A 22,168-nucleotide genomic window follows, 5' to 3' on the forward strand; every position below is an offset into this window, starting at 1 on the left:
GAGAAAATTTGTAATCTGGCCCCATACACTATGTCTGGATACCTGATCGTTATGATGCTTACGTACAGAACTACGGTCACGGAGCAGACTGCACACACAACTGTCTGGCTGCTGTGCGGACGGTCCACTCGGATTACCCAGCGCAGTGAATCTCATGCAGTGCCAACACAAAATAGTGACGCAGGCTAAAGATTTGCCCTCAAAGTTGAAACAATACCTGCCTTTGTACATGTATATGTTGGCAAATGTTACTTTAGGTTCGTTACGTCTTTCAGGTACCTTGTTTCGACTTCCCCACTACCTGTTAAAATTGATGGGATGGCGTGATGTTTAAAAAAGAACTTTTCTCTTCATGTCAAAATGTGTAGTGTATTCCGGTTTCTCGAAGCATGACGGCTCGAAGTGTTTGCTGCACAGCGCTGGAAAAGATGTCGTACTGGACCACTTTGCAAACTGACCACATCTTTAGTTGTTTTGCTGCATCCAGCAGCAGTACACCTGGTCGACATGAAAAATGCAAACAAAAACCTTTTTTGAAACGGACAAACTCAGGACTAGGACTTGAATGTACTTGCACGTACGTGTGTTCGATGTTCGATTGAGGCAAAGTCTGCCTCGATTGACGTCACGAAAGGGGTAGGCGGACTCACCCCCCACACAACTTTTTTTTTTTTTTTTTTTACATATAAATCGTTAAAAACAATGACTCAAAAAAATTATTTTATTGTTCAGAAGCATTTACTCTAATGTTTCGACCGGAAGTGGAGTTCATGTGAGGTCATTCACAGGAAACAAAATGAAGACCTAAAGTATCCCTACCCAATCTCGCACACAGAAATCTACGGTCTCTTGTGGCTGATTTGATACAGATTTTCAAATATTTAATATAGTGTAGCTTCAAGATGACGTCAGTGTCAAGTCATGACGTCATATCGGCCTCCTTTGTCCCAACTCCACTGGCTGCCTATTCATGATTGAATTCTTTTCAAGCTACTTCTTTATGTCTATAAATGCTCCCAGGGTCTTGCTCCAAATTATTTTCCTGATCTGTTGTCCTCTTACACCCCTGGCAGAGAAGGTCTGCGGTCCTCCTTTGATAAACCCCTTCTCTTTGAGCACAGGCCTTCTCGATCTACTGGCTCTAAGTATTTTTCTCTGGCTGGGCCGAAGGAATGGAACAACATATGTCAGGGAGTCATCTACTACCATTTTCAAGACAAACCTCTTAACCTACTTTTTCAGTCAGCCTCCTCAATAATCCTTTGTTATTTTGTTTTTCTTGTGCCTTTGCATTGTTTAGTTGTACAGCTCTTTGATCTTTGTTAAAGGCGCTATAGACGATGTGACCTCTGACGTCACTCTAAAACCTTAACATGATTTTCGCGCATAAAGCCAGCTAGAAAGTGTATGCAATCTCACCATGATTACGCGTGTTTTTGCCCGGCGAAACATGATGTGTACAGTGTTTTGTCGACAGATGGCAGTTTAAATGTAAACATAGGTCACATTGTCTATACATGTATAAGTACCTACATGTACATGTATATTATTATTATTGGCGAGCTGCAGAGCAGTGCAAGCCTATGTAATACCGATTTCCGTCCGGCATCCGTCCGGTCGTTCGCATTCAGTGGAAATGTTAAAGTTTTTGGTTTAAGTTCAAGTATTTAAGTTGAGCTGTTATTGGTATACAAGTCCAAGTGAGATTGTTGCCAGTCATTTTCGGTAATTTGTACAAGTTTTTTGTTTAAGCCTAATCTTCCAAACCATAAATTCAAAAGAGTGAAATCATATAAAAAACTGAAGATTAGAACATAAGCTTTACTCAAAATGTAAAAAAATGTAAAAATCTTAATTAATTAATCAGGTAATCTTCATTTGAATATAACTGGATGCAGTCGCTTCCATGTTATTGTTAAATATTCTCTTTGGTTAATTCAATACAGTATGTACCTATCATGAGTTGTGACTTCTTGAGAGGAGTCTACTCAAGTCTCTTTTTCTTGTTTTTCTACCGCGTTCTGGACCCATTACTTAGTGTACAGCGCAGTCTCTTTTTCTTCGTTTTCTATAAACCGAGTTCTGGACGCATTACTTTGTACACAAAGGTTTAGGGTTTTCGTTTAACGAATGTGCGTATAAATAGGATGGTGTCCACAGATTTACACGTAACTTAAATAGTTTGAAGATAGTGACAGTTGAAAGCTTCCCTTAAAATATTACTTGCTGTGGTGTTGTAGTTTTTGAGAAATTAGTGTGAAAAAATGTCCTTGTATTTAGACTCTGAGGTGGTGTCGTCCGTCTAGGACCGGGTTCGTTTCCGGAGACGAGCTTGGACGACGAAAATAGACCACCTGGGATTTGGAATGATTTACGGGTGAAGTCACCTTGTTCGCGCCAGGGACCAGTTGCCTAAACTAATTCCAGTATTTCGCTTTACTTTCGGAAGTTAGACCATGACAAACCAAAACTCTTTGGCAGGAATACAAAAGCAGAGATTTTATTGTGCTGACGTTTCTCTGGTGGTTGAGTGGCTCAATGTTATAGAGCTGTTATAATACATCTGTAAATATGCAAAACATTTTGCGTTATCAAAATGCAGAAATTGAGCAGAATACCTGGATTCATGACTTGTACAAAATGAGGAATGGTATTTGCTGTGTTTAGCTGCTTTTTGTGTTTAAAAAGCTATATGTAGTTTAGTCTGGTCCTGGGCCAATGGCTTTTAAAGGAAAGAAATGCGCTTACATAATCAGAGAATTGTGCTTACATGTACCTTAAGCGTATTTAACAGCTTAGCAGGGAATGTGTTCTTGAGCGTCACAATTCGGAACAAAAGATTTACTACAATTGACTAATTGTGCTCAACTCCTGTGAAATTTTCACTGCAAAAACAGTGACTTAAAAATTTGATTTGCATTCGCAACTTCGCGACTAGTGTGCTAAGTGTTAAAGTCGCGACTACAAACTATTAGAGAGGTTTTGCGAGCGTGCGGATACAGATACAGATACGGATATGATAACCGTATTTGTCACATCAGCCATGTGTTGAATTTCGTTTCGCAAACTATAGGTATGTTTCACTTGAGTGTGCTCGCATTCATCATGAGTGTTTTCCTGACATACATGACCAATTAGAGACCCCGTGTTTTATACACTGCATTTTCTCATCGTTTTACTTGCAAATGACTAAAACAATTCTATCTATATCAAGCACGATGTGAATGTTTTTGATCTGGGACAAAAATGAAACTAAAAGTCTGCAAAACAGTATCCGTTTATCTACAATGTGTATGAGCTCCCATATTCGTTACGAACGTGTATGCAAAATACAATAGTCACGGATACGCGTCACGTGAACACACAAAGTGTCAACGTATCGGTATCTGTATGTGTATCTGCCTACTTGCGAAAATTAGAGTTGCGACTACTCTTTTTCTCTACTCCGTTATAATCGTGCCCACATGTTGACTACAAAAATAGTCCCGACTACCTGTTTGGTGAAACAGTTGTGTTGCTTACTACTAATCGCAACATAATTAATGTGTCGCTAATTGCGGCACATTGCGGCACAAATCTTGTGCATCCGTAATTTATCTCGACAAGTGTCGTAGTTGGGTTTGAGGTGCGACTAGTCGAGTCGTAAATTTCACTAGTCACCCAGGCCTACATGTGTATCATGATGAAAAATCCTGTGATAATGGGCCCAATATGCTCTGCTCTGGAAGCAAAGATTCAGTGCTAAGCAGAAGCAGTGAATTCTGTGCTTACATGTACGTCAAGCAAAATAGACTGCTGCTCAGTAAGCCGAAGATGGTGATCGTAAGCGCAGAGTTTGGTGGTTAAGAGTTCAGTGAAATCCACTCGTGCTAGATCAAACATCAAACCACAGACCAAATACAAGGATTTTATCCTTAAGTAGTTTGTCACATGACAATGGACTCTAAAAAATACTGTCTTGAACTCGAGAAACCAACAAATCAAACATCCCTGAGTCAAATATTAGTTGTTTACATTAAATCAAATTTTTATTTGTACTTTTGGGGATAAACATTTCAACTGAACATTTGACTAGTAAAAAGGAGTTGAAATAGTAAGACCACTCTTCTTATATAACGCCCTCTATTGACAAGTTACAATTAACTTGCAATGTATAATGCAATAAACATTTTTTGTTTAAGCCTAATCTCCTTAACCATAACGTCAAAATAGTTAAATCATAAAAAATCAAATTGAAGCTTGCAACTAGCTTAATTGCTAATGTAAATTTTTAAAAATTCTTAATTAATTTACCACATGACCCTCATTTGCATATTTAATTGGGAAATCTTTGTAACACCATATCTCAAGAAGTACAGGGCCCATTTTTAACATGCTTGTAGTTATAGACTCCTTGGGGATTTGAGATTAATTTGGGAAAACCCTGACCTCAAGTTGACCCATGTGACCCTCATTTGCATATTTAATTGGGAAATCTTCGTAACACCATATCTCAAGAAGTACAGGGCCGATTTTTAACATGCTTGTAGTTATAGACTCCTTGGGGATTTGAGATTAATTTGGGAAAACCCGACCTCAAGTTGACCTCTACTTCTGGGTCAATCGGAAGTGGGACCATATCTCAAGAAGTTAATGGCTAAAGTTTTAGACTGTTTGTAGTTATAGACTCCTTGGGGATTGGAGATTAATTATTTAAAAAGCGTGACCTCAAGTTGACCTCTACTTCCGGGTCAACAGGAAGTGGGACCTTATCTCAAGAACTACACAACCGATTTTCAAACTTTCTTTCAGTTAGAGACTCCCTGGGCGTTGGAGATTACCCTTAGGTTACCGTGACCCCATGTTGACCTCTACACGGGCACCATAACGCAAGACACTATACAACATTTTTCCAACTTTTTTTCAGTTATAGACTCCTTGGTCATTTAGCACATAATCCAAGCAAAAGAACACGGAACAGCTTTGTGTTTGTTCACTAACACCTAATGTCTAGTTTTCAGATATGTTTTCAAATAAAGTTGAAGTTTTTGGAATACAAAAAATGTGAAAATTTTTTGAATAAAAAAAGAAGATAGACTCAAAACATTTACATCTGGATTTAAAAGAAACAAGCTCAAATTAAAATCTAATTTTTTTTAAAATAATTTGTTTAAACAAAATTCAAACTCTCTGTGACTGGTTCCACTTGAATTAGCTGAAACAATGAAAAACATAAATGATGATTACTCCTGATTGCAATCATGTACCGACTTGAAACTTAAGTCAAATATTGCTTCTTATATGTAGATTCATATGAAAAGATAAAACTCAAAGATTTAATCACTGGTTTCAGTTGAATGAGCTAAAACGATGAATCATTTTCATAGACATAACTCCTTATTTCAATGATGAACTGACTCAAAACTATTGCTTTTTACTTAAAAGATTCTTTAGAAAAGACAAACCTCAAAGAGTGCATCACTGGTTCCAGTTGAATGAGCTGAAACAAGTAAAACCTTAACGGCAGTGGACACTATTGGTAATTGTCAAAGACCAGTCTTCTCACTTGGTGTGTCTCAACATATACATAAAATAAGAAACCTGTGAAAATTTAAACTCAATTGATCGTCGAAATTGCGAGATAATAAAGAAAGAAAAGACAACCTTGTCACACAAAGTTGTGTGCTTTCAGATGCAAGTTGATTTCGAGACCTCATCTAAATTTGAGGTCTCGAAATCAAATTCGTGGAAAATTACTTCTTTCTCGAAAACTACGTTACTTCAGAGGGAGCCGTTTCTCACAGTGTTTTATACCATCATTCCTCCCCATTACTCGTAATCATGAAAGGTTTGATGATAATAATTATTTTGAGTAATTACCTATAGTGTCCACTGCCTTTAAATGGTCATAACTCCTAACTGCAATGATGTTTTGACTTTAAACTTAAGTCCAATATTGTTTCTTACTTGGAGATTTATTATAAACTAGCAGGATGCCGCGCTTCGCGCGGCAACCCCGGTAGAAAGCTGCAAGTGTAGCGTTGTGTACAGGGGAGGGTTTAAAGTGGCTGGGCAGGGTCACAATACAAATCACTTTGGCAAACCACCCATCAAAAGTTAAGACGAATCTTAGTGCTTTGTGAAGTCGTATTTTTGTTTCCAGTGGGTCCTGATAGTGGTTCTTTCCCAGTCCCGTTTATATCCCGTTTCCTTGATTTTGTTCCCATTCAGATTATTATTTACCTATCCTGTATCGTTTTTAAGTTTTCTTTTCCCACCCTCACCAGCCCCGTTAATTTTTTTCCCCAACTCCCTGTCCCACCGTGTGCCCCTCCCCTATCCCGTCCCATGTCTAACCCACGCCTCCGTGCCTCCCGTCCCCGCGATCCCATGCATTGGCATTGTTCTTTGCTTGCCACTGTTTGCCCATAACACATATTTTCCAGTTTCGCGTGGGTCCCGTTTGTGGTTCTTTCCCATTTTGATCCCAGCATTGTTCTTTGCTGTATGTACGCGCGAAGTTACTGGACACTCGCGCTGTGACTGTGAGATCACAAAGGACGCTGCCCTCAATCCCAAAGCAGGGTTCGAAATTAGTGGTCGCCCGGTCGCCAAATGCGAGTGAAAATAGCGGCGGGCGAGTGTAAACCCTTTCTCACTAGCCCGCCGGGCGAGTCAAATAATTATTCCTTTTCACATACATAAATGAGGGTTCAGTGGCAAAATCCCACAGAAAACTTTTACTAAAGCTTTTAAACTAGTAAGTTTGACAATTCTAGATACTTGCTAGATTTAATTTTGCCGTGATCGGGACCGGAAATGCTGTCGTTCGTTTCAGAAAACACGTACAATCAATTGAAAACATGATGCACAAACCACATGGTGCCGATCGAGTATCCTTACAGTACATGTACACGGTCGCCCACTGGTACTTGTATGTCCATGTCCATGCAGTATGCACAGCACATACTGTACACAATACACACACAGTCGTCCAAAGTCCATTCTGACCAACATTCTGCACGCTGTGATTGGCCGTTGATGGCTGTTGATAATTCCATATTCATGATGTTCTTGACTATAGACTTCAATGCAGTACACGTTCGCGAATGGAGTAAATACATGTAATTGCCGCACGTTGTGCATAATGCCTGCAGACTGTGCACAATGTACAGTCGTCCAAAGTCCATTCTGACCAACACTCTGCACGCTGTGATTGGCCGTTGATGGCTGTTGATAATTCCATATTCATGATGTTCTTGACTAGACTTCAATGCAGTACACGTTCGCGAACGGAGTAAATAATTGCTGCACGTTGTGCATAATGCCTGCAGACTGTGCACAATGTACAGCCTTGGAGGAATTCCAATAACATGGACAACTTTAGCCAACAGAGGGCGTTGCGAGGCAAAGTGCATTGAATTATTTCTCAATGTGCGTTGTTGACTGATCATTGATTCATGAAGATTTTGTTGCAAACGGAGTTCAAAACATGTTCAAATCAACCGACCCCTAACCATGAAGTCATTAAAGTTGTTGTTGATGGAAAAGGGATAGTTTAAGGTAAAAATTCAGATCTAAAATCCTCCTAAAAAAGCAATTTTAAGGGCTTCATTTTCGTTTTCTTTTTTTTGTTTTTTTGTGAAAAAACCTGCGGGCGATCGAGAATTGTGGTTGACTCGCCCGGCGGGCGATTGAAAAAAAAAGTTTAGGGAAACCCCTGCAAAGTTACTACACGCTTGCGCTTTCATGCCCCCAACCCACGGGTACCCGAAATTTACCCCAGGACGCATCATTTTAGCAGGGTGCGGGCACCACTTGACGTTAAAACAACATGGCGGCGCCCAAACAACAATGGCAGCGCCCATGTGATTTAAGCGCTATTATAGTATACATGTAGAAGATAAAACTTTAAGAATGAAAACTTGAATAGGCATAACTCCTTATTTCCATAATGTACTGACTTGAAACTTAAATAAAATATTGCTTTTTACATAAAGATGCATATGAGGCGATAAAACTCAAAGAGTATATCACTGAAGAGCGCAAAACTTTAATCAAATATTGTTGCTTACACCAATATAATATGAAAAGATAAAACTCAAAGATCACTGGTTCCAGTTGAATAAGCTAAAGCAATGAAAACCTTAAATGGTCATACTTCATATTTGTTTATGTCCCCATCCCCTTTGACCATCAGTTGATCAAATGATTGGTTTTTCTGTCAGTCTATCTAGTAATCGGCAGCTCGCCATTGGAGCTTCGCTGTTCTGGTTATACTTAGCTGTTTCGTAGCGCAGCGAAACAGCTCTTGTTTTTTTGTAAAGTTTTTTTTTAAATTATTTTATATTTTATTTGTCATGTTCAGTAAATGTGATTGTTTGCATGGTTCCTAAAGAGCAATTGCAATGAAACTTTCAAGGATGGAAGGTTATAGTGCATTAATGATCATTAAGCATGATGTCATGGTGACATCATCACCGGTCCTGTGACGTGATCTTAAAGGTGTTTTATGTTAAATGTTTGAAAATCTATATCAAATCAGCCAAAATAGACCGTACATTTTGTTTTGTGTGCGTGACCTCACATGACCTCTACTTCCGGTCGTAATGGGCCAAAAACGGAAGTGCCCTGTAGTTCAAAAGTGGTAAAAGTTATGTAGTTGCTTTCCAAGGACGTAAGTGTCGAGGGTGGGCAGTTCAAAAAAATACTAATGACGCCACAAATTGCAACAGCGCTCTCTAGCGACAGGTTGAAAACTCTTCAAAATGGACTTTTTGAAGATGTCTGTGGTGAAGTTTTTGTAATCACTTTAGATTTTACACACACGTTAACTGTCAGGCAGCCATCATATGTGTGAAGTTTCAGATCAATGACGTCATCGGGGGTCACGTGACGCAGCCTTAAAGGTGCACTTTTTGAACTGATATAACTCCCTAAGTAATTATGCGATCATGTTGAAACTTAGTAGGTTGTTGGATATTGGCAAGTTCTTGTGAATTGTCAAATGACGTCATGATGACTTCATCACATGATTTTTTATGATTTCTTTTAATTTGTAAACCTTTAAGTCATAAATTGCTAAACTGAAGCATGGTATAATCTGATTTGTTGTTAATAGATGGGATATGTCATAACTGTTATGAATACAAGAAGAATTTAAATTCAGTTGATTAACTTGAAAATGTTATTAACGAAACAGCTATGCATTTGTGCACAAATGCAATCATGTCTAGTTATTCTTGTTTTCTGATGATCATTGCACCATTGTCTTTCATCACTGAAAAGTTCATTGTAATTGCTCTTTAGGAATTATGCAAGAGGTTGTGAAGAACAAATCGTACATTATTCCAACAACTTCCGGTAGGCTGAAACAGAAAAAAAAGAAAAAAAATGAAAACAAGAGCTAGGAGTCAATATAAATATGAATAGAAAACAAGAGCTGTTTTGCTGCGTTGGCTTTGAAACAGCTTATTAAAAAAAACTTTACCAAAACTTTAATAAAAAGGAACAAATTTAACAAAACAAAACAAAACAATAGCTTTTGCCAGCTAAGCTGCGCTTGCTGGAACAGTTTATAAAGATTAGGTGCAAGAAGGCAACCTTGCTCTTTAAAATCACCTTTAATTTTCACAATTTGCGAATCAGGACACAGTATTATTTTAAAAGACAACCAAGTTTTATGTGCCTAAAGATGACATTGAGACAATGACATGCCTTAAAAATTATAAGGGTATTTTGACAATTTTTTGTTTGAAACTTGTCGTTGTCCCATAAGGTTTTAAACCACTGTGCTGTAAATATCTTTTGATCCTTCACATTGAGTGGTAGATACACAACTGAAACAAAGTGAGGTTTGTATAACCATGGAGGCTATTTTCTTCCTCCATGGTATAGCTGAGACTCGTCCATGGACATGTTGGTTAAAATGAATTTTGTCTGGTTAAGTTTTTCGCACTTTTCCAGCAATGTCGACCAGGTGTTGCTGCTGGATGCAGCAAATAGTTGTTTCGCTGCATCCAGCAGCAACACCTGGTCGACATTGCCAGAAAAGTGCGAAAAACTTTTTCGAAACGTGCAAACTCACGACTAGGACTTGAATGCACTTGCACGTACGAGAGGCAAAGTCTGCCTCGATTGACGTCACAAAAGGGGTAGGCGGAGTCACCCCCTCACAACTTTTTAGGTGTTCGGGCCAACAGCCCGGAACACCTCTTATTTTTGTTTGTATTTTTTATGTATTTTTTTTATTGATACTTCTTCTTCTCTACATCCCTTGTCCACTAACAGAAACATCTTTTCAAAGATCGAATGAACTTGAAACTTCACACATAGTTAGATGTTCATTATCAGAATAAACTGTTTAAGTTACGTCATGATGACGTCATCCATTCTTGAGTTATGAAAATTCAAAGTTTATTATTTCAAAAAATCATAACTTTTGATCTACATGATGGATTCTTACAATCGATACACCATCGGAAAGGTCTTAAAAAACTTAGTAAACGCCTTGCAGACATGACCCCATTTTGACCTTGTCTTCTAGTTCAAATCAGATTTTGTGTAAATTTCCGTCAAAAATAATTTTTTTGTTGCGACTACAACCATATTACGTTGATTACTATGGTTCTCGTCCGATCACTGAAGTTAAGTTTTTTTTGTGCTAGAAATAGCTTTGCTTAAGCCTGTTTTCAAGGCTTTTTCAACAAACATTTCCCTTCTTGTTAGTTAGTCTCTTCTCCAGTCGTCATTATTCATAAGTTCATATGTCCTCAACCACAAAAGCTATTTTGACAATCTATACATCATATGAAAGGGCTTTACATACGCAGTCTGTTTTCAAGGCGTTTTCAACAAACATTTCCCTTCCGGTTAGTTAGTCTCTTATCCAGTCCTCATTATTCATCAGTTCCTATTTCCTAAACCACAAAAGCTATTTTGACAATCTATACATCATATGAAAGGGCTTTACGATTGCTTGCTATGATTGGGACTTATTTTTTATGGTGACTAGTTTAGTGTACACACTTGTGAAACAACCCCTTTCACACATCCGTTCCCGAACACCTTGAGTTTGTTTTACAAACTCTAAATTTCTAGTTGTTTACATATTAAGATATAAATCGTTTAAAACAATTACTCAAAACATTTATGTTATTGTTCAGAAACATATACTCTATTGTTTGAAGAAGAAGGAAAATTATATTTCCAGGTGACTTTAACCTATTGCTCTATCTACGGAATTGCATTGTCATATTTATCTGAACTCATCATGCCTTATAAATCTAGTCGAGCTGGTCTTAGTTCAGCAGGTCAGTATATTTTGACTAAACCAATATCTTATCACTTTTTGGGAGACAGATCTTTCCAACCCTCAACTCCTTCAAACTTCCCTCAAAACCAACCTTATGATGTTGCCAACAACAGCACAGTTTTTTCCTATAATTTTTTTATGTTATTTGCCAGCTGCGAAGCAGTGTGAGCCAATGTAGTACTTATTTCTGTCCAGCGTCCGACCATCCATCAGGCCGTCCGCATTCAGTGAAAATGTTAAAGGTTTTGTTATGAGTTTCGGTCTTTGAGTTGAGTTGTTTTGGGTATGTACAAGTCCAAGTGAGATTGTTATATATACTTGTCAGTCATTTTTGGTAATTTTCAGCTATGTTTTCAAATAGGGGGCCTAGTGTTTTTTAAATATAAAAAAAAAGTTAAAGTTTGTTTTCAGGCTCAAACATTGACATCTGGATTTGAATGAGCCAAATTCAAACTTAAAGGCAGTGGACACTATTGGTAAATGTCAAAGACTAGCCTTCACAGATGGTGTATCTCAACATATGCATAAAATAACAAACCTGTGAAAATTTGAGCTCAATCAGTCATCGAGTTGCGAGATAATAATGAAAGAAAAATAACACTTGTCACACGAAGTTGTGTGCGTTTAGATGGTTGATTTGAAGACCTCAAACTCTAAATCTGAGGTCTCAAAATCAAATTCGTGGAAAATTACTTCTTTCTCGAAAACTATGGCACTTCATAGAGAGCCGTTTCTTACAATGTTTTATACCATCAACCTCTCCCCATTACCCACTACCAAGTAAGGTTTTATGCTAATAATTAGTTTGAGTAATTACCAATAGTGTCCACTGCCTTTAAATCTGAAAGTTTTGAAATGATTTCTTTAAACAAAAATCAATCTCTCTGTCACTGGTTTCATGTAAATGAGCTGAATTAATGAAGACCTTAAATGATCATAGCTCCTTATTGCAATGATGTGCTGACTAGAAACTTAAATCAAAGATTGCTTCTTACATATAGATGCATATGAAAAGATGAAACTCAAAGAGTGCATCACTGGTTCCAATTGAATGAGCTGAAACAACGAAACCTTAAATGGTCATAACTCCTGATTGCAATGATGTACTGACTTGAAACTCAAGTCGCATATTGCTTTTTACATATAGATGCATTTGAAAAGATAAAACTCAAAAAGTGCATCACTTGTTCAAGTTGAATGAGCTGAAACAATGAAACCTTAAATGGTCATGACTTTTGCAATGATGTACTGACTTGAAACTTAAATCAAATGTTACTTCTTACATACTATAGCACATGACAAAAGAGTTTATAACTTGTTCCAGTTGATTGAGCTTACAACAATGAAAACCTTCAATGGTCATAACTCCTTTTTGCAATGATGCACTGACTTAAAAATAAGGTAAACTCATATGAAATATAAAACTCAAAAGTGCATCACAGGTTCCAGTTGACTGAGCTTTAACAATGAAAACCTTAATGGTTATCACTCCTTACTGCAATGTTGTATCAATTTAAAACTGAAAACAAGTTTTGCTGCTTACATGTAGATAGTATGACATGATGAAACTCAAAGAGTTAATCACTGGTTCCAGTTGAATGAGCTAAAACAATGAAAACTAGAAATTCAGAATTTGTAAAAAGGTGTTCGGTTTCCGGGAGTAAAAGCCTTGTTTAAAAAAACAAATATTGCACTTTGCTTTTGCTTTGTTCTCAAGGTTTGTAATAAATGATCAAAATTGCAAAAATTTTCAAAACAACATGAAGACTTCATTTCATGTTCAAGAATTTACTCATAAGAAAGAAAAACTCAAGAATATAATGCCATTCACTGTCAAATTATATTTTATAAAAGAAAGTGATTTTTGTTTTAAATAAACCTTATTAATTACAAAATGGGAGAGGTCCAATTTCTATGTTCATTTAGATTTCATGGCACAGCTTTGAAAAGTGCACCCCTAAAGCAATACCAGGTGACACAACAAGGCCATCAAGCTACAGTGTAAGCCTTTACAGATACATTGCTATTACAAAGGAGATTATGTATACCAATTTTGAAACAATTGTCATAGACTCTGACACAGTGTGTTTTTAGATGTTTTGAATCTGCCGCTAGATGGCGCACTTGTTTTTTGGTGACGTCATCAGTAATATTTTTTTTAAAGCAGACATTTGCCAGACTTGCACACAAAAGGATGTATATTTCATCCTAAAAGATATTAAATAACGCCTTTTCAAATAATTTTACAATCACTTTGTTTAAACAGGTCAAAAGGTCAAGAAAAGTTCACCAACATGTCCATTTTTTGCAACTGTAGAAGAGACTCATTAACCGAAAGGAAAATGTAGCTGACATTAGTTTGGAACGCCTCGAACGCAGACTAAAACGAACAACACGTGGCGCACCAGAGCGTGACATGCACCGCAATGCACCTCATACTTATACAAGTGGTGTACAATGTACATGTACATGTAATTGTAAAATCTGTACAATCAATGGGTAAATTTCGTAGTTCTTTTTCAACCTCGGTTTTGAACCGGAAGACCAGATCAAAATGGGGTCATGTCTGCGAGGCGTTTACAGAGTTATTAACGACCTTTCCGATGTGTATCCATTGTAAGAATCCATCATGAAGATCAAAAGTTATGATTTTTTGAGTTTATAAACTTTAAATTTTCGTAACTCAAGAATTGATGACGACATCATGACGTTACTACACATTTTTCTTCTCCTAATGAATATATATAATGATGTGTGAAGTTTCAGGTTCATACAAGTTTCGGATAGGTTGTTTTGTTTATAGCGGAAAAGGGACGGACAGAAAAAGAATAAGAAGTATGAAGAAAAAGAAGGAAAAAAACGGGGGAAAATAAGAGGTAATCCGGGCTGTTGGCCCAAACAGAACTTTAAATGGTCATTACTTCACACTTGTTAATGTCCCCACCCCTTTGATCATCAGTTAATCAAATAATTGGTTTTTCTGTCAGTCATTGGTTCTATCTGGCGATCGGCAGCTCGCCATGGCAGCTCGCCATGGCAGCTTCCCTGTTCTAGTTATTATTATTTTCATCAAATAACTGACCCTGTCAGGTCAGTCTTGAGTTGGATTTGTAATTACGTAACACAAACTCTCTTGTTCTTCGATGTTACAACATACATCTATGTAAAGGTGAATTTCACTAAATTACTTGATGATCTTTATGCAGCTGAAAGGCTTATTTAATTACTTACATTTTTAATTATGATATTTATTTGTAGAAAAGTGCGTCATCATGTGTACAACATAAAGTATCAGATGGCAGTCAACCAGAATGTATTCAGCCAAGATCTCAAACAGATTGACAAATTTGCATCGGAACTATCTAATGGTAAGACAACACATGGAATTCAATGCCATAAACTTTGCACAAAATGTATACCGCCATTGCCTTAACCACCCCTTCCCTGACCACAGGTCCAGACTGCCACATAGCCCTCAAGCCTGATAGTTTTGTACGAGGACAGTGTTTAATTGTTATTTTACCAAAGTTTACAAGGTTCAGTGTAAATGTATGTAAATCAAGCATGTACATGTACATGTAGGAGAGCTGAACTTTTTGGAGCCTTGAGTCATCAGTTGACTTTAAAAAGACCAATGCCACGTTGAAACCTCCACTTGGACAAAGGAAAGACGATTTGTTTGCGCAAATGCAACAATGAGGACGCAATGATTTGATCACATGCACAGTTGTAAAAATTGTAATTTATACTGCACCAACACTGTTCAAAGGCGCATGACATTCTGCACAATTTATACTGCACCAACACTGTTCAAAGGCGCATGACATTCTGCACAATTTATACTGCACCAACACTGTTCAAAGGCGCATGACATTCTGCACAATTTATACTGCACCAACACTGTTCAAAGGCGCATGACACTGCACAATTTATACTGCACCAACACTGTTCAAAGGCGCATGATACTGCACAATTTATACTGCACCAACACTGTTCAAAGGCGCATGACATTCTGCACAATTTATACTGCACCAACACTGTTCAAAGGCGCATGACATTCTGCACAATTTATACTGCACCAACACTGTTCAAAGGCGCATGACACTGCACAATTTATACTGCACCAACACTGTTCAAAGGCGCATGATACTGCACAATTTATACTGCACCAACACTGTTCAAAGGCGCATGACATTCTGCACAATTTATACTGCACCAACACTGTTCAAAGGCGCATGACATTCTGCACAATTTATACTGCACCAACACTGTTCAAAGGCGCATGACACTGCACAATTTATACTGCACCAACACTGTTCAAAGGCGCATGATACTGCACAATTTATACTGCACCAACACTGTTCAAAGGCGCATGACATTCTGCACAATTTATACTGCACCAACACTGTTCAAAGGCGCATGACATTCTGCACAATTTATACTGCACCAACACTGTTCAAAGGCGCATGACACTGCACAATTTATACTGCACCAACACTGTTCAAAGGCGCATGACATTCTGCAGTGAAAAAGTTAACCACTAAAAATGACATTACACATAAGAAGACACAGCAAAAATATTTTTACAAAATTTTAAGTAGCAATACAAATAAACATTACATGTTCAAACAAACATTTCAGAAGCTGTCATATGTTTACAAAAATTGCTGTAAACCCACAGGTTTGCTATTATTCGCAATCACCCGTCAATTTTGGGTGGTTCCAGAAATTTGGGACTCGGTTCTGAGACATACCCGGTTAATGATAAAACAAATTTAACAATATTGAAATAATTATTTGCTCTTCACACCTCAGGAATAAATGGTCCTCCTTTCCTCCAATACAAAGGAGGTCAAAATTATTTCATGAATTATTTGGGAGGAAAACCAGGCTAAGAACCAAGAAGCCACAACATAAATACTCTTCACATAATTATGATAAGGGTGTTGTTGACATGTAATCAGTCTAGTGGGTCACTCTCTTGGATTTTGAATCTAAATATATAATGAGAAGAAGAAAAAAAAAAATTTTTAAAGGTGATGATGTCAGTAGTAATCGTAGACAAATAACGTGTGAGATATGAAGATTTATTTGATAATTAAGCCCCATTTTCAAACTAGCAACTTCACAAAAAAATACAAAATAAATGAATTGATCATGTTTCATGAGAACCAAAATAACGGGAAAACAATCAAAGTGACAGCAGCATTCAGTAAGGCTATTTGAAAAAGAAGAAAATAAACACCATGGTTGAAAATTGTGCACATTGCACCATCATCGTGGGTAGTTGATGAAGTTGTTGAAGTTATAAAATGTACCATGAGTTAGCTAATTTTGAGCTACTATAGACCCTTCTTTTGTTGATAAACAAACCGCCTTGGTTGGCATGGTCGGCCGAATGTTAGTAAAACACTAAATCTTAAAAACAGATGTTTTAACCAAATTCAGCATTTTCTGCAAACTTTCAATTAAATAAAATACCTCTCATAACTGTTTTGTTTTTAACAAAATCAACAAATTTTGTTACATTGTTACCAAAAATAGCAATCTTTTCTTAATTTGCACTTATGGCTTTCCATAGTTTTCCAATCTGGGTTGGCAAAAACTCGGGCTGTGACGTTGCAAAAGAAAGGTCTATAGCTAACAAATGGCTTCACCTTTGCGGGAAATAAAAAGTGAGGGCGGAGGTAAATATAACTTAAAGCAATTTCTCCAAATACATGTGTGCTATTTAAGACTTGGTTATACATGACCAAACAAGTGAACTCTAGAAATGTTTGATAAAAGTCAGCTATTAAATCGCAGGTAAAGTATTTTTAAAATATGAGCCAGTTCTGTGCCTCTTGAATGCTGCTGAATGCCTGTGGAATAGAATGTTGAGTCTCAAAGTCGCCGATATACATTAGTTGACATTAATGTTTAAACATGAAGTGCGCTTTTATCACGTGAGCAGGAGGGTCGGCTGGCACACCCAACATGCATGGTGCAATGGTCTTGTCGGTGCGGCCTGTTCGCTTCCAGGACGATGGTATTCATGAGTTAAATAATGAACTATTATGAGCCACATTAATCATCGAACAAAGCTTAGCAAAGAGCAAATACAGCCAATTTGTAACTTGTATTAAGACAGTCAAATGGAGAATTACAAATAAAGGAAAACTTAGGACTATGCTGGGTTGTGAGTGATGTATGCACAATGATAGAAAGACGTCAGAAAAATAATATAACGTTAACATAAAAAGCACTGCTATCTTGTAGTTCATGGTGAATTGAACTTGTTGCAAACCAATAATCTCATCTCCCCACCACACACACCACAATGTGCATGCGATCAAAATCCTCAAAGACAAAAGTGTTACAATAAGCAATTCACTAAAAGTCAATAATTAACAGGACCAACATAAATAACTACAGACGAGTCTGCATTACAATAATATTCTGTCACAGAAAAATCGTTACCATGCACGCAGAGCACAATCGTTATTCACATACAGCAGATGCATTGCACTTGAATTTTTCAATGGATTTGAGTTTTGCGTCTACTCAAGAGCGTCCACAAAAATCAACCGCAAATTCGCACAACTTGCGGCGACTTGTGACAGGCCTGCGATGGATTTCAAAATGTCCTACTTTAGTGAAATCAGTTTTTTAAATCCGTCGCAAACTTGCGACTGACTTTGGGATTTGCGATAGAAATTGGCTGTTTGTTAAGTGAAACCGGCCCCAGGTTGTGCTACAATTTGGCATCCATTGTATGATTTGCAGAGTTTCTCTGCAGCCTTTTCCCATGCTGGCCACCATACCTTGGTAGGAGGGTTTTATTTACTTCCCACAATACCCAGGTGTCCTTCATGTGCGAGAGCTAGTGCTTGTTGTCTCAGTTTTCATGGTACAACGATGCGTGTCCGCGTAGGATAAGTTGTCCAATGACCAGAATTCTCTTGCGATTGGTGCATAATGCCTTACATTTTTCAAACTTTCCAGTCCGAATTGCTTCTCTTACGACTGCCAGCTCCTCTTACTCTGCATATGCGCTAGTGTCATCACGTTCGCGAGGCTGTCCTTTAGCGTGTTGAAGGCTGTTTACTGGTGAGTCCCAAACTAGAATGGAACACCCTTCCTGGAACACCCTTCCTGAGTGGATCGAACACCGTAGCACAATTTGGTATGAATCTGCTACTAAACCCAACCAGGCCAAGAAAGCTTAAAATCTCTGATACGCTTTCCGGTTCTCAAAATTCTGCCACCACTTTTACGCCCATGTTATGACAGGATTATTTAATAGACTAAAATTAGTGTTGTAATTGATTTCATTTAGGTGCATCTGTGCGCCGTCAGTCAGTTGCAAGAATACACTCGATGACAATTGAGGCACCCATTACCAAGGTAAAAAATAAATGTGAAATGCAAAGTCATGCAAATTTCATTAAATTTGTTTATGAAGCTGTTAGATATATCCAAAGTCTTCAATAATAGTTGATAAACAGTGGTTGTCTTTTTTTCTGGATAATACAATGATTGAAAGGTGATTCCTTTTACTAGTCTTGTTATTTATTTTGGAAAATACAGAGCGCAACATATCATCAGCAACATATCATTATGAGAACCAGGTTCTCATAATGATGCTGTGCTCTGTATTTTCCAAAAAGATTTTGATGGAATCCCACAAATGTTCACAGCCTGTTACTTTGGCTTTAAAGGGGCAAGACAGATTTGCCTTGACCTTTCGTAAAAATCTAGGGCACCAAGGTATTAAAAAGAAGAAGAAAAAAAAATCCCATTTCTGGGGCCTATGTTTCATTACCTCTTGCTTGTTCTGTATTCTGGTTGGCTGAAACACGGTCACATGGGATGAACTAATATAGTCCAGTGATCGCGCGCGTGTGTTTTACGGGAACTACACTGTAGTACCCGAGCGGGCACTAGTCTTTGAAAATAATGCCCGGTTACAGCACCCTCTCTTGACTTGAACCGTGAACTGCACCTACAAAACTTCCTTACTTTTCCAGATTTCTGTTCTTATTTGACATTTAAGACCAAGCTGTGTTGTAAAACACATATTGACTGGCATAATTCGGTAACTAGTGTACGTCTATTCCCCCTCAGGCCTGTGAGTGACCAGAAGAGGGGCCCATTTCCCTCGGCCTTCGGCCTCAGGAAAAAGGTCCCTCTTCTGGTCACTCAAAGTCCCTCGGGGGGAATAGACGTGCACTAGTTACCTCATTGCCAGTCAATATATGTATATTAGCTCATACAGTTTATTTAGTAGGCTTACTAGCTAATATATTTTTGATTAAGGGAATGAAAGGGTAGCACCAGTTCTTAATTGCCCATTGGGCATTTAAAACCAGCAGGGTTGTGGCCGTGCGATAATGGTCGGAGCTGGTTTTAAACGGCCGCTTAAGAACAAGTCAATACTCTTTTAAGAGTATCTTTAAATAAGAATACTAAACTTGCAACTACAACCATAAGTAAAATCTCTTTTGAGGGAGTGTTGGCTCTGAACAGAGCCAGTTTGGTCTCGACATTTGCTGGACGACTGGTGGTGGTTGAGCTTATGTACAGTATGGCTTGAGGGATGCTCATTTGGGTGGGAAGGATTGAAGCTGTTTTTGTCCAGTGAAGCATGCGAGTTGGTTGCTGGCTAGATGTGTGTGTGCGTTTGAGTATGTCAGTGTTGTGGTGAGCTGCTGCTGGAAGTGTGGGTATAAGTGGTGACCAGATGTTGTTGATGAAGAGAGCCTTGATCTATATTGCCTCCCTTACTCTGCGTTGGTGCCAGAACTTCACTGGTGCGATGAGTGTGGCTTGTGTCCATTTGATGAGATGATCTTGTTCGTATGAATGTTTGATGATAACTGATTTGTATTGATAGCTGAAGTTCCTGCTTCAAGCTGTCTTGGTCGCAGGTGTTGAACAGTAGAAAAGACAATGGGTATTTGAAATTTTTAAAAAGAATGGTGGCCATCTTAAAAATGAAAGATAAAAGCTTGTCCTCCTTCCTTTTTTTAATAGTATTATTGTTATTATTTTATCTTATTACATGCAAAAGAAAGATCATATTTTCATTTGTGCCGGTAACTCCTCTAGTCGGGCTACGTCCGGTTGCCTTAGGTCTCAAGGGTCTTTCTTAGGATTCTTGCTGTTCCCCACAACACCGCCTTCTGCAACAGATCTATTCTCAACTTTGTCCCTATTTCGTTCAGATGTTTCCCCAGTGCTTTCGGAATGGTGCCGAGCGCTCCAACCACCACAGGTACTTCTTTCACTTTCACTTGCCAAATCTTATGAAGTTCCCTGCATGGCCAGTTCTTGATACTTTCTTGACCATCTCCTTCGAAAAACCCTTAAATCTCCCGGCATAGCTATTGTCTATAAGATGACACACCTTCTTTGCCTTATCTAAGACTACTAACACAGTCTGAATGTTAAAGTTTATACCACTCTCAGAAGCTTAAGCAGGATCCAAAAATGTCTTTCCTGAAAAGCAACAAAAAATCTGTTTCATGCTTTCATCACTACTCGTTTGGACATGTGCAACTCCCTTATATATGGATTTCGTCAAAAACAAGTTGACCATCTGCAGTTTATGCTAACAAAGCAAAATGACTTTTCGAGCCTCTTTTCAAATGTTACCTCAATTTTATGCAAATTGCTTCCTTTATAACTAAGAATTGTTTACGAACTCATGATCTGAACTTACATGTACATGTATTGCTCAATCTATGGAACTGCACCGCCATATTTGTCTGAACTCATCATACCTTATAACTCCAGTCGAGCTGGTCTTCGTTCAGCAGGTCAATATATTCTGACAAAACCAAGATCTCTTGGGGAGACAGATCTTTTCGACACTCAAGTCCTTCAAACTTCCCTCAAAACCCACCTGCCTACAACAGCACAATTTTTCAATTTATTGTTATTATTATTGGCGAGCTGCGAAGCAGTGTGAGCCAATATAATACCAATTTCCGTCCGGCCTGCCGGCCGCGTTCAGTGAAAATGTTGACATTTTTGTTTTGAGTTTGTTTTTTAGTTGAGTTGTTTTGGGTATGTAAAAGCCCAAATGAGATTGTTATACTTGCCAGTCATTTTGGGTAATTTTCAACTATGTTTTCCAATAGTGTTGAAGTTTTGGGAATACAAAAATGTAAAAGTTGTTGAATAATTCTTTTTTAAAGTGTTTGTTTTCAGGCTCAAACTTAGACATCTGGAGTTTAATAAACCAAGTTCAAACTTAAATCTGAAAGTTTTGAAATGGTTTGTTTTAAACAAAAACCAATCTTTCTGTCACTGGTTCCATGTGAATGAGCTGAAACAATGAAGACCTTAAATGATCATAGCTCCTTATTGCAATGATGTACTGTCTTGAGTCTTAAATCAAATATTGCTTCTTACATATAGACGCATATGAAAAGATAAAACTCAAAGAGTGCATTACTGGTTCCAGTTGAATGAGCTGAAACAATGAAAACCTTAAATGGTCATAAGTCGTTGGATTGCAATTCCCAAATATTCGAGGTTCAAATTTTGCAAACAATACCGACCCAAATGTATGTTACCACGTACTTCCTTGAATTCCAATGAACGATCCGTGCTTTTTGTAACTAATTGATAATTCAAAAATGTCTTTAAATCCTTAATTATAGTACTTAACCCCCACAATTAACAAATGAACGAGTCTTCTTTTTGAAAGCATTTGATTGGACAACACGTATCACACAGCAATGTTTACAAATTCATAAGTGAATAGATTTACATATCTGGCAACTGCGTGCGGAACAGGTTTGGGAATGCAGAGCATCACAAAGAAACAGTTTTCTGAGATTGGCATGGGATTGGGACTTGAGTCAAAATCTACACCCTACCCAAAAA

At 37.9% G+C, this 22,168-nt stretch overlaps 1 protein-coding gene across 4 annotated transcripts in view; it reads left to right on the top strand.

Moving 5' to 3' along the window:
• LOC139941977 (high affinity cAMP-specific and IBMX-insensitive 3',5'-cyclic phosphodiesterase 8B-like) overlaps positions 1–22,168 on the top strand; it is a 232,362-nt gene that overhangs the window by 106,625 nt on the left and 103,569 nt on the right. For all 4 annotated transcript variants that reach the window (XM_071938629.1, XM_071938628.1, XM_071938630.1 and 1 more), the window contains 2 exons: positions 14,552–14,661; positions 18,612–18,679. In XM_071938629.1, the coding sequence (XP_071794730.1) occupies positions 14,552–14,661; positions 18,612–18,679 (178 nt within the window). The remainder of the gene's footprint in view (positions 1–14,551; positions 14,662–18,611; positions 18,680–22,168) is intronic.

This window comes from Asterias amurensis, chromosome 9 (genome assembly GCF_032118995.1).
Source record: "Asterias amurensis chromosome 9, ASM3211899v1".
NCBI lineage: Eukaryota > Metazoa > Echinodermata > Asteroidea > Forcipulatida > Asteriidae > Asterias > Asterias amurensis.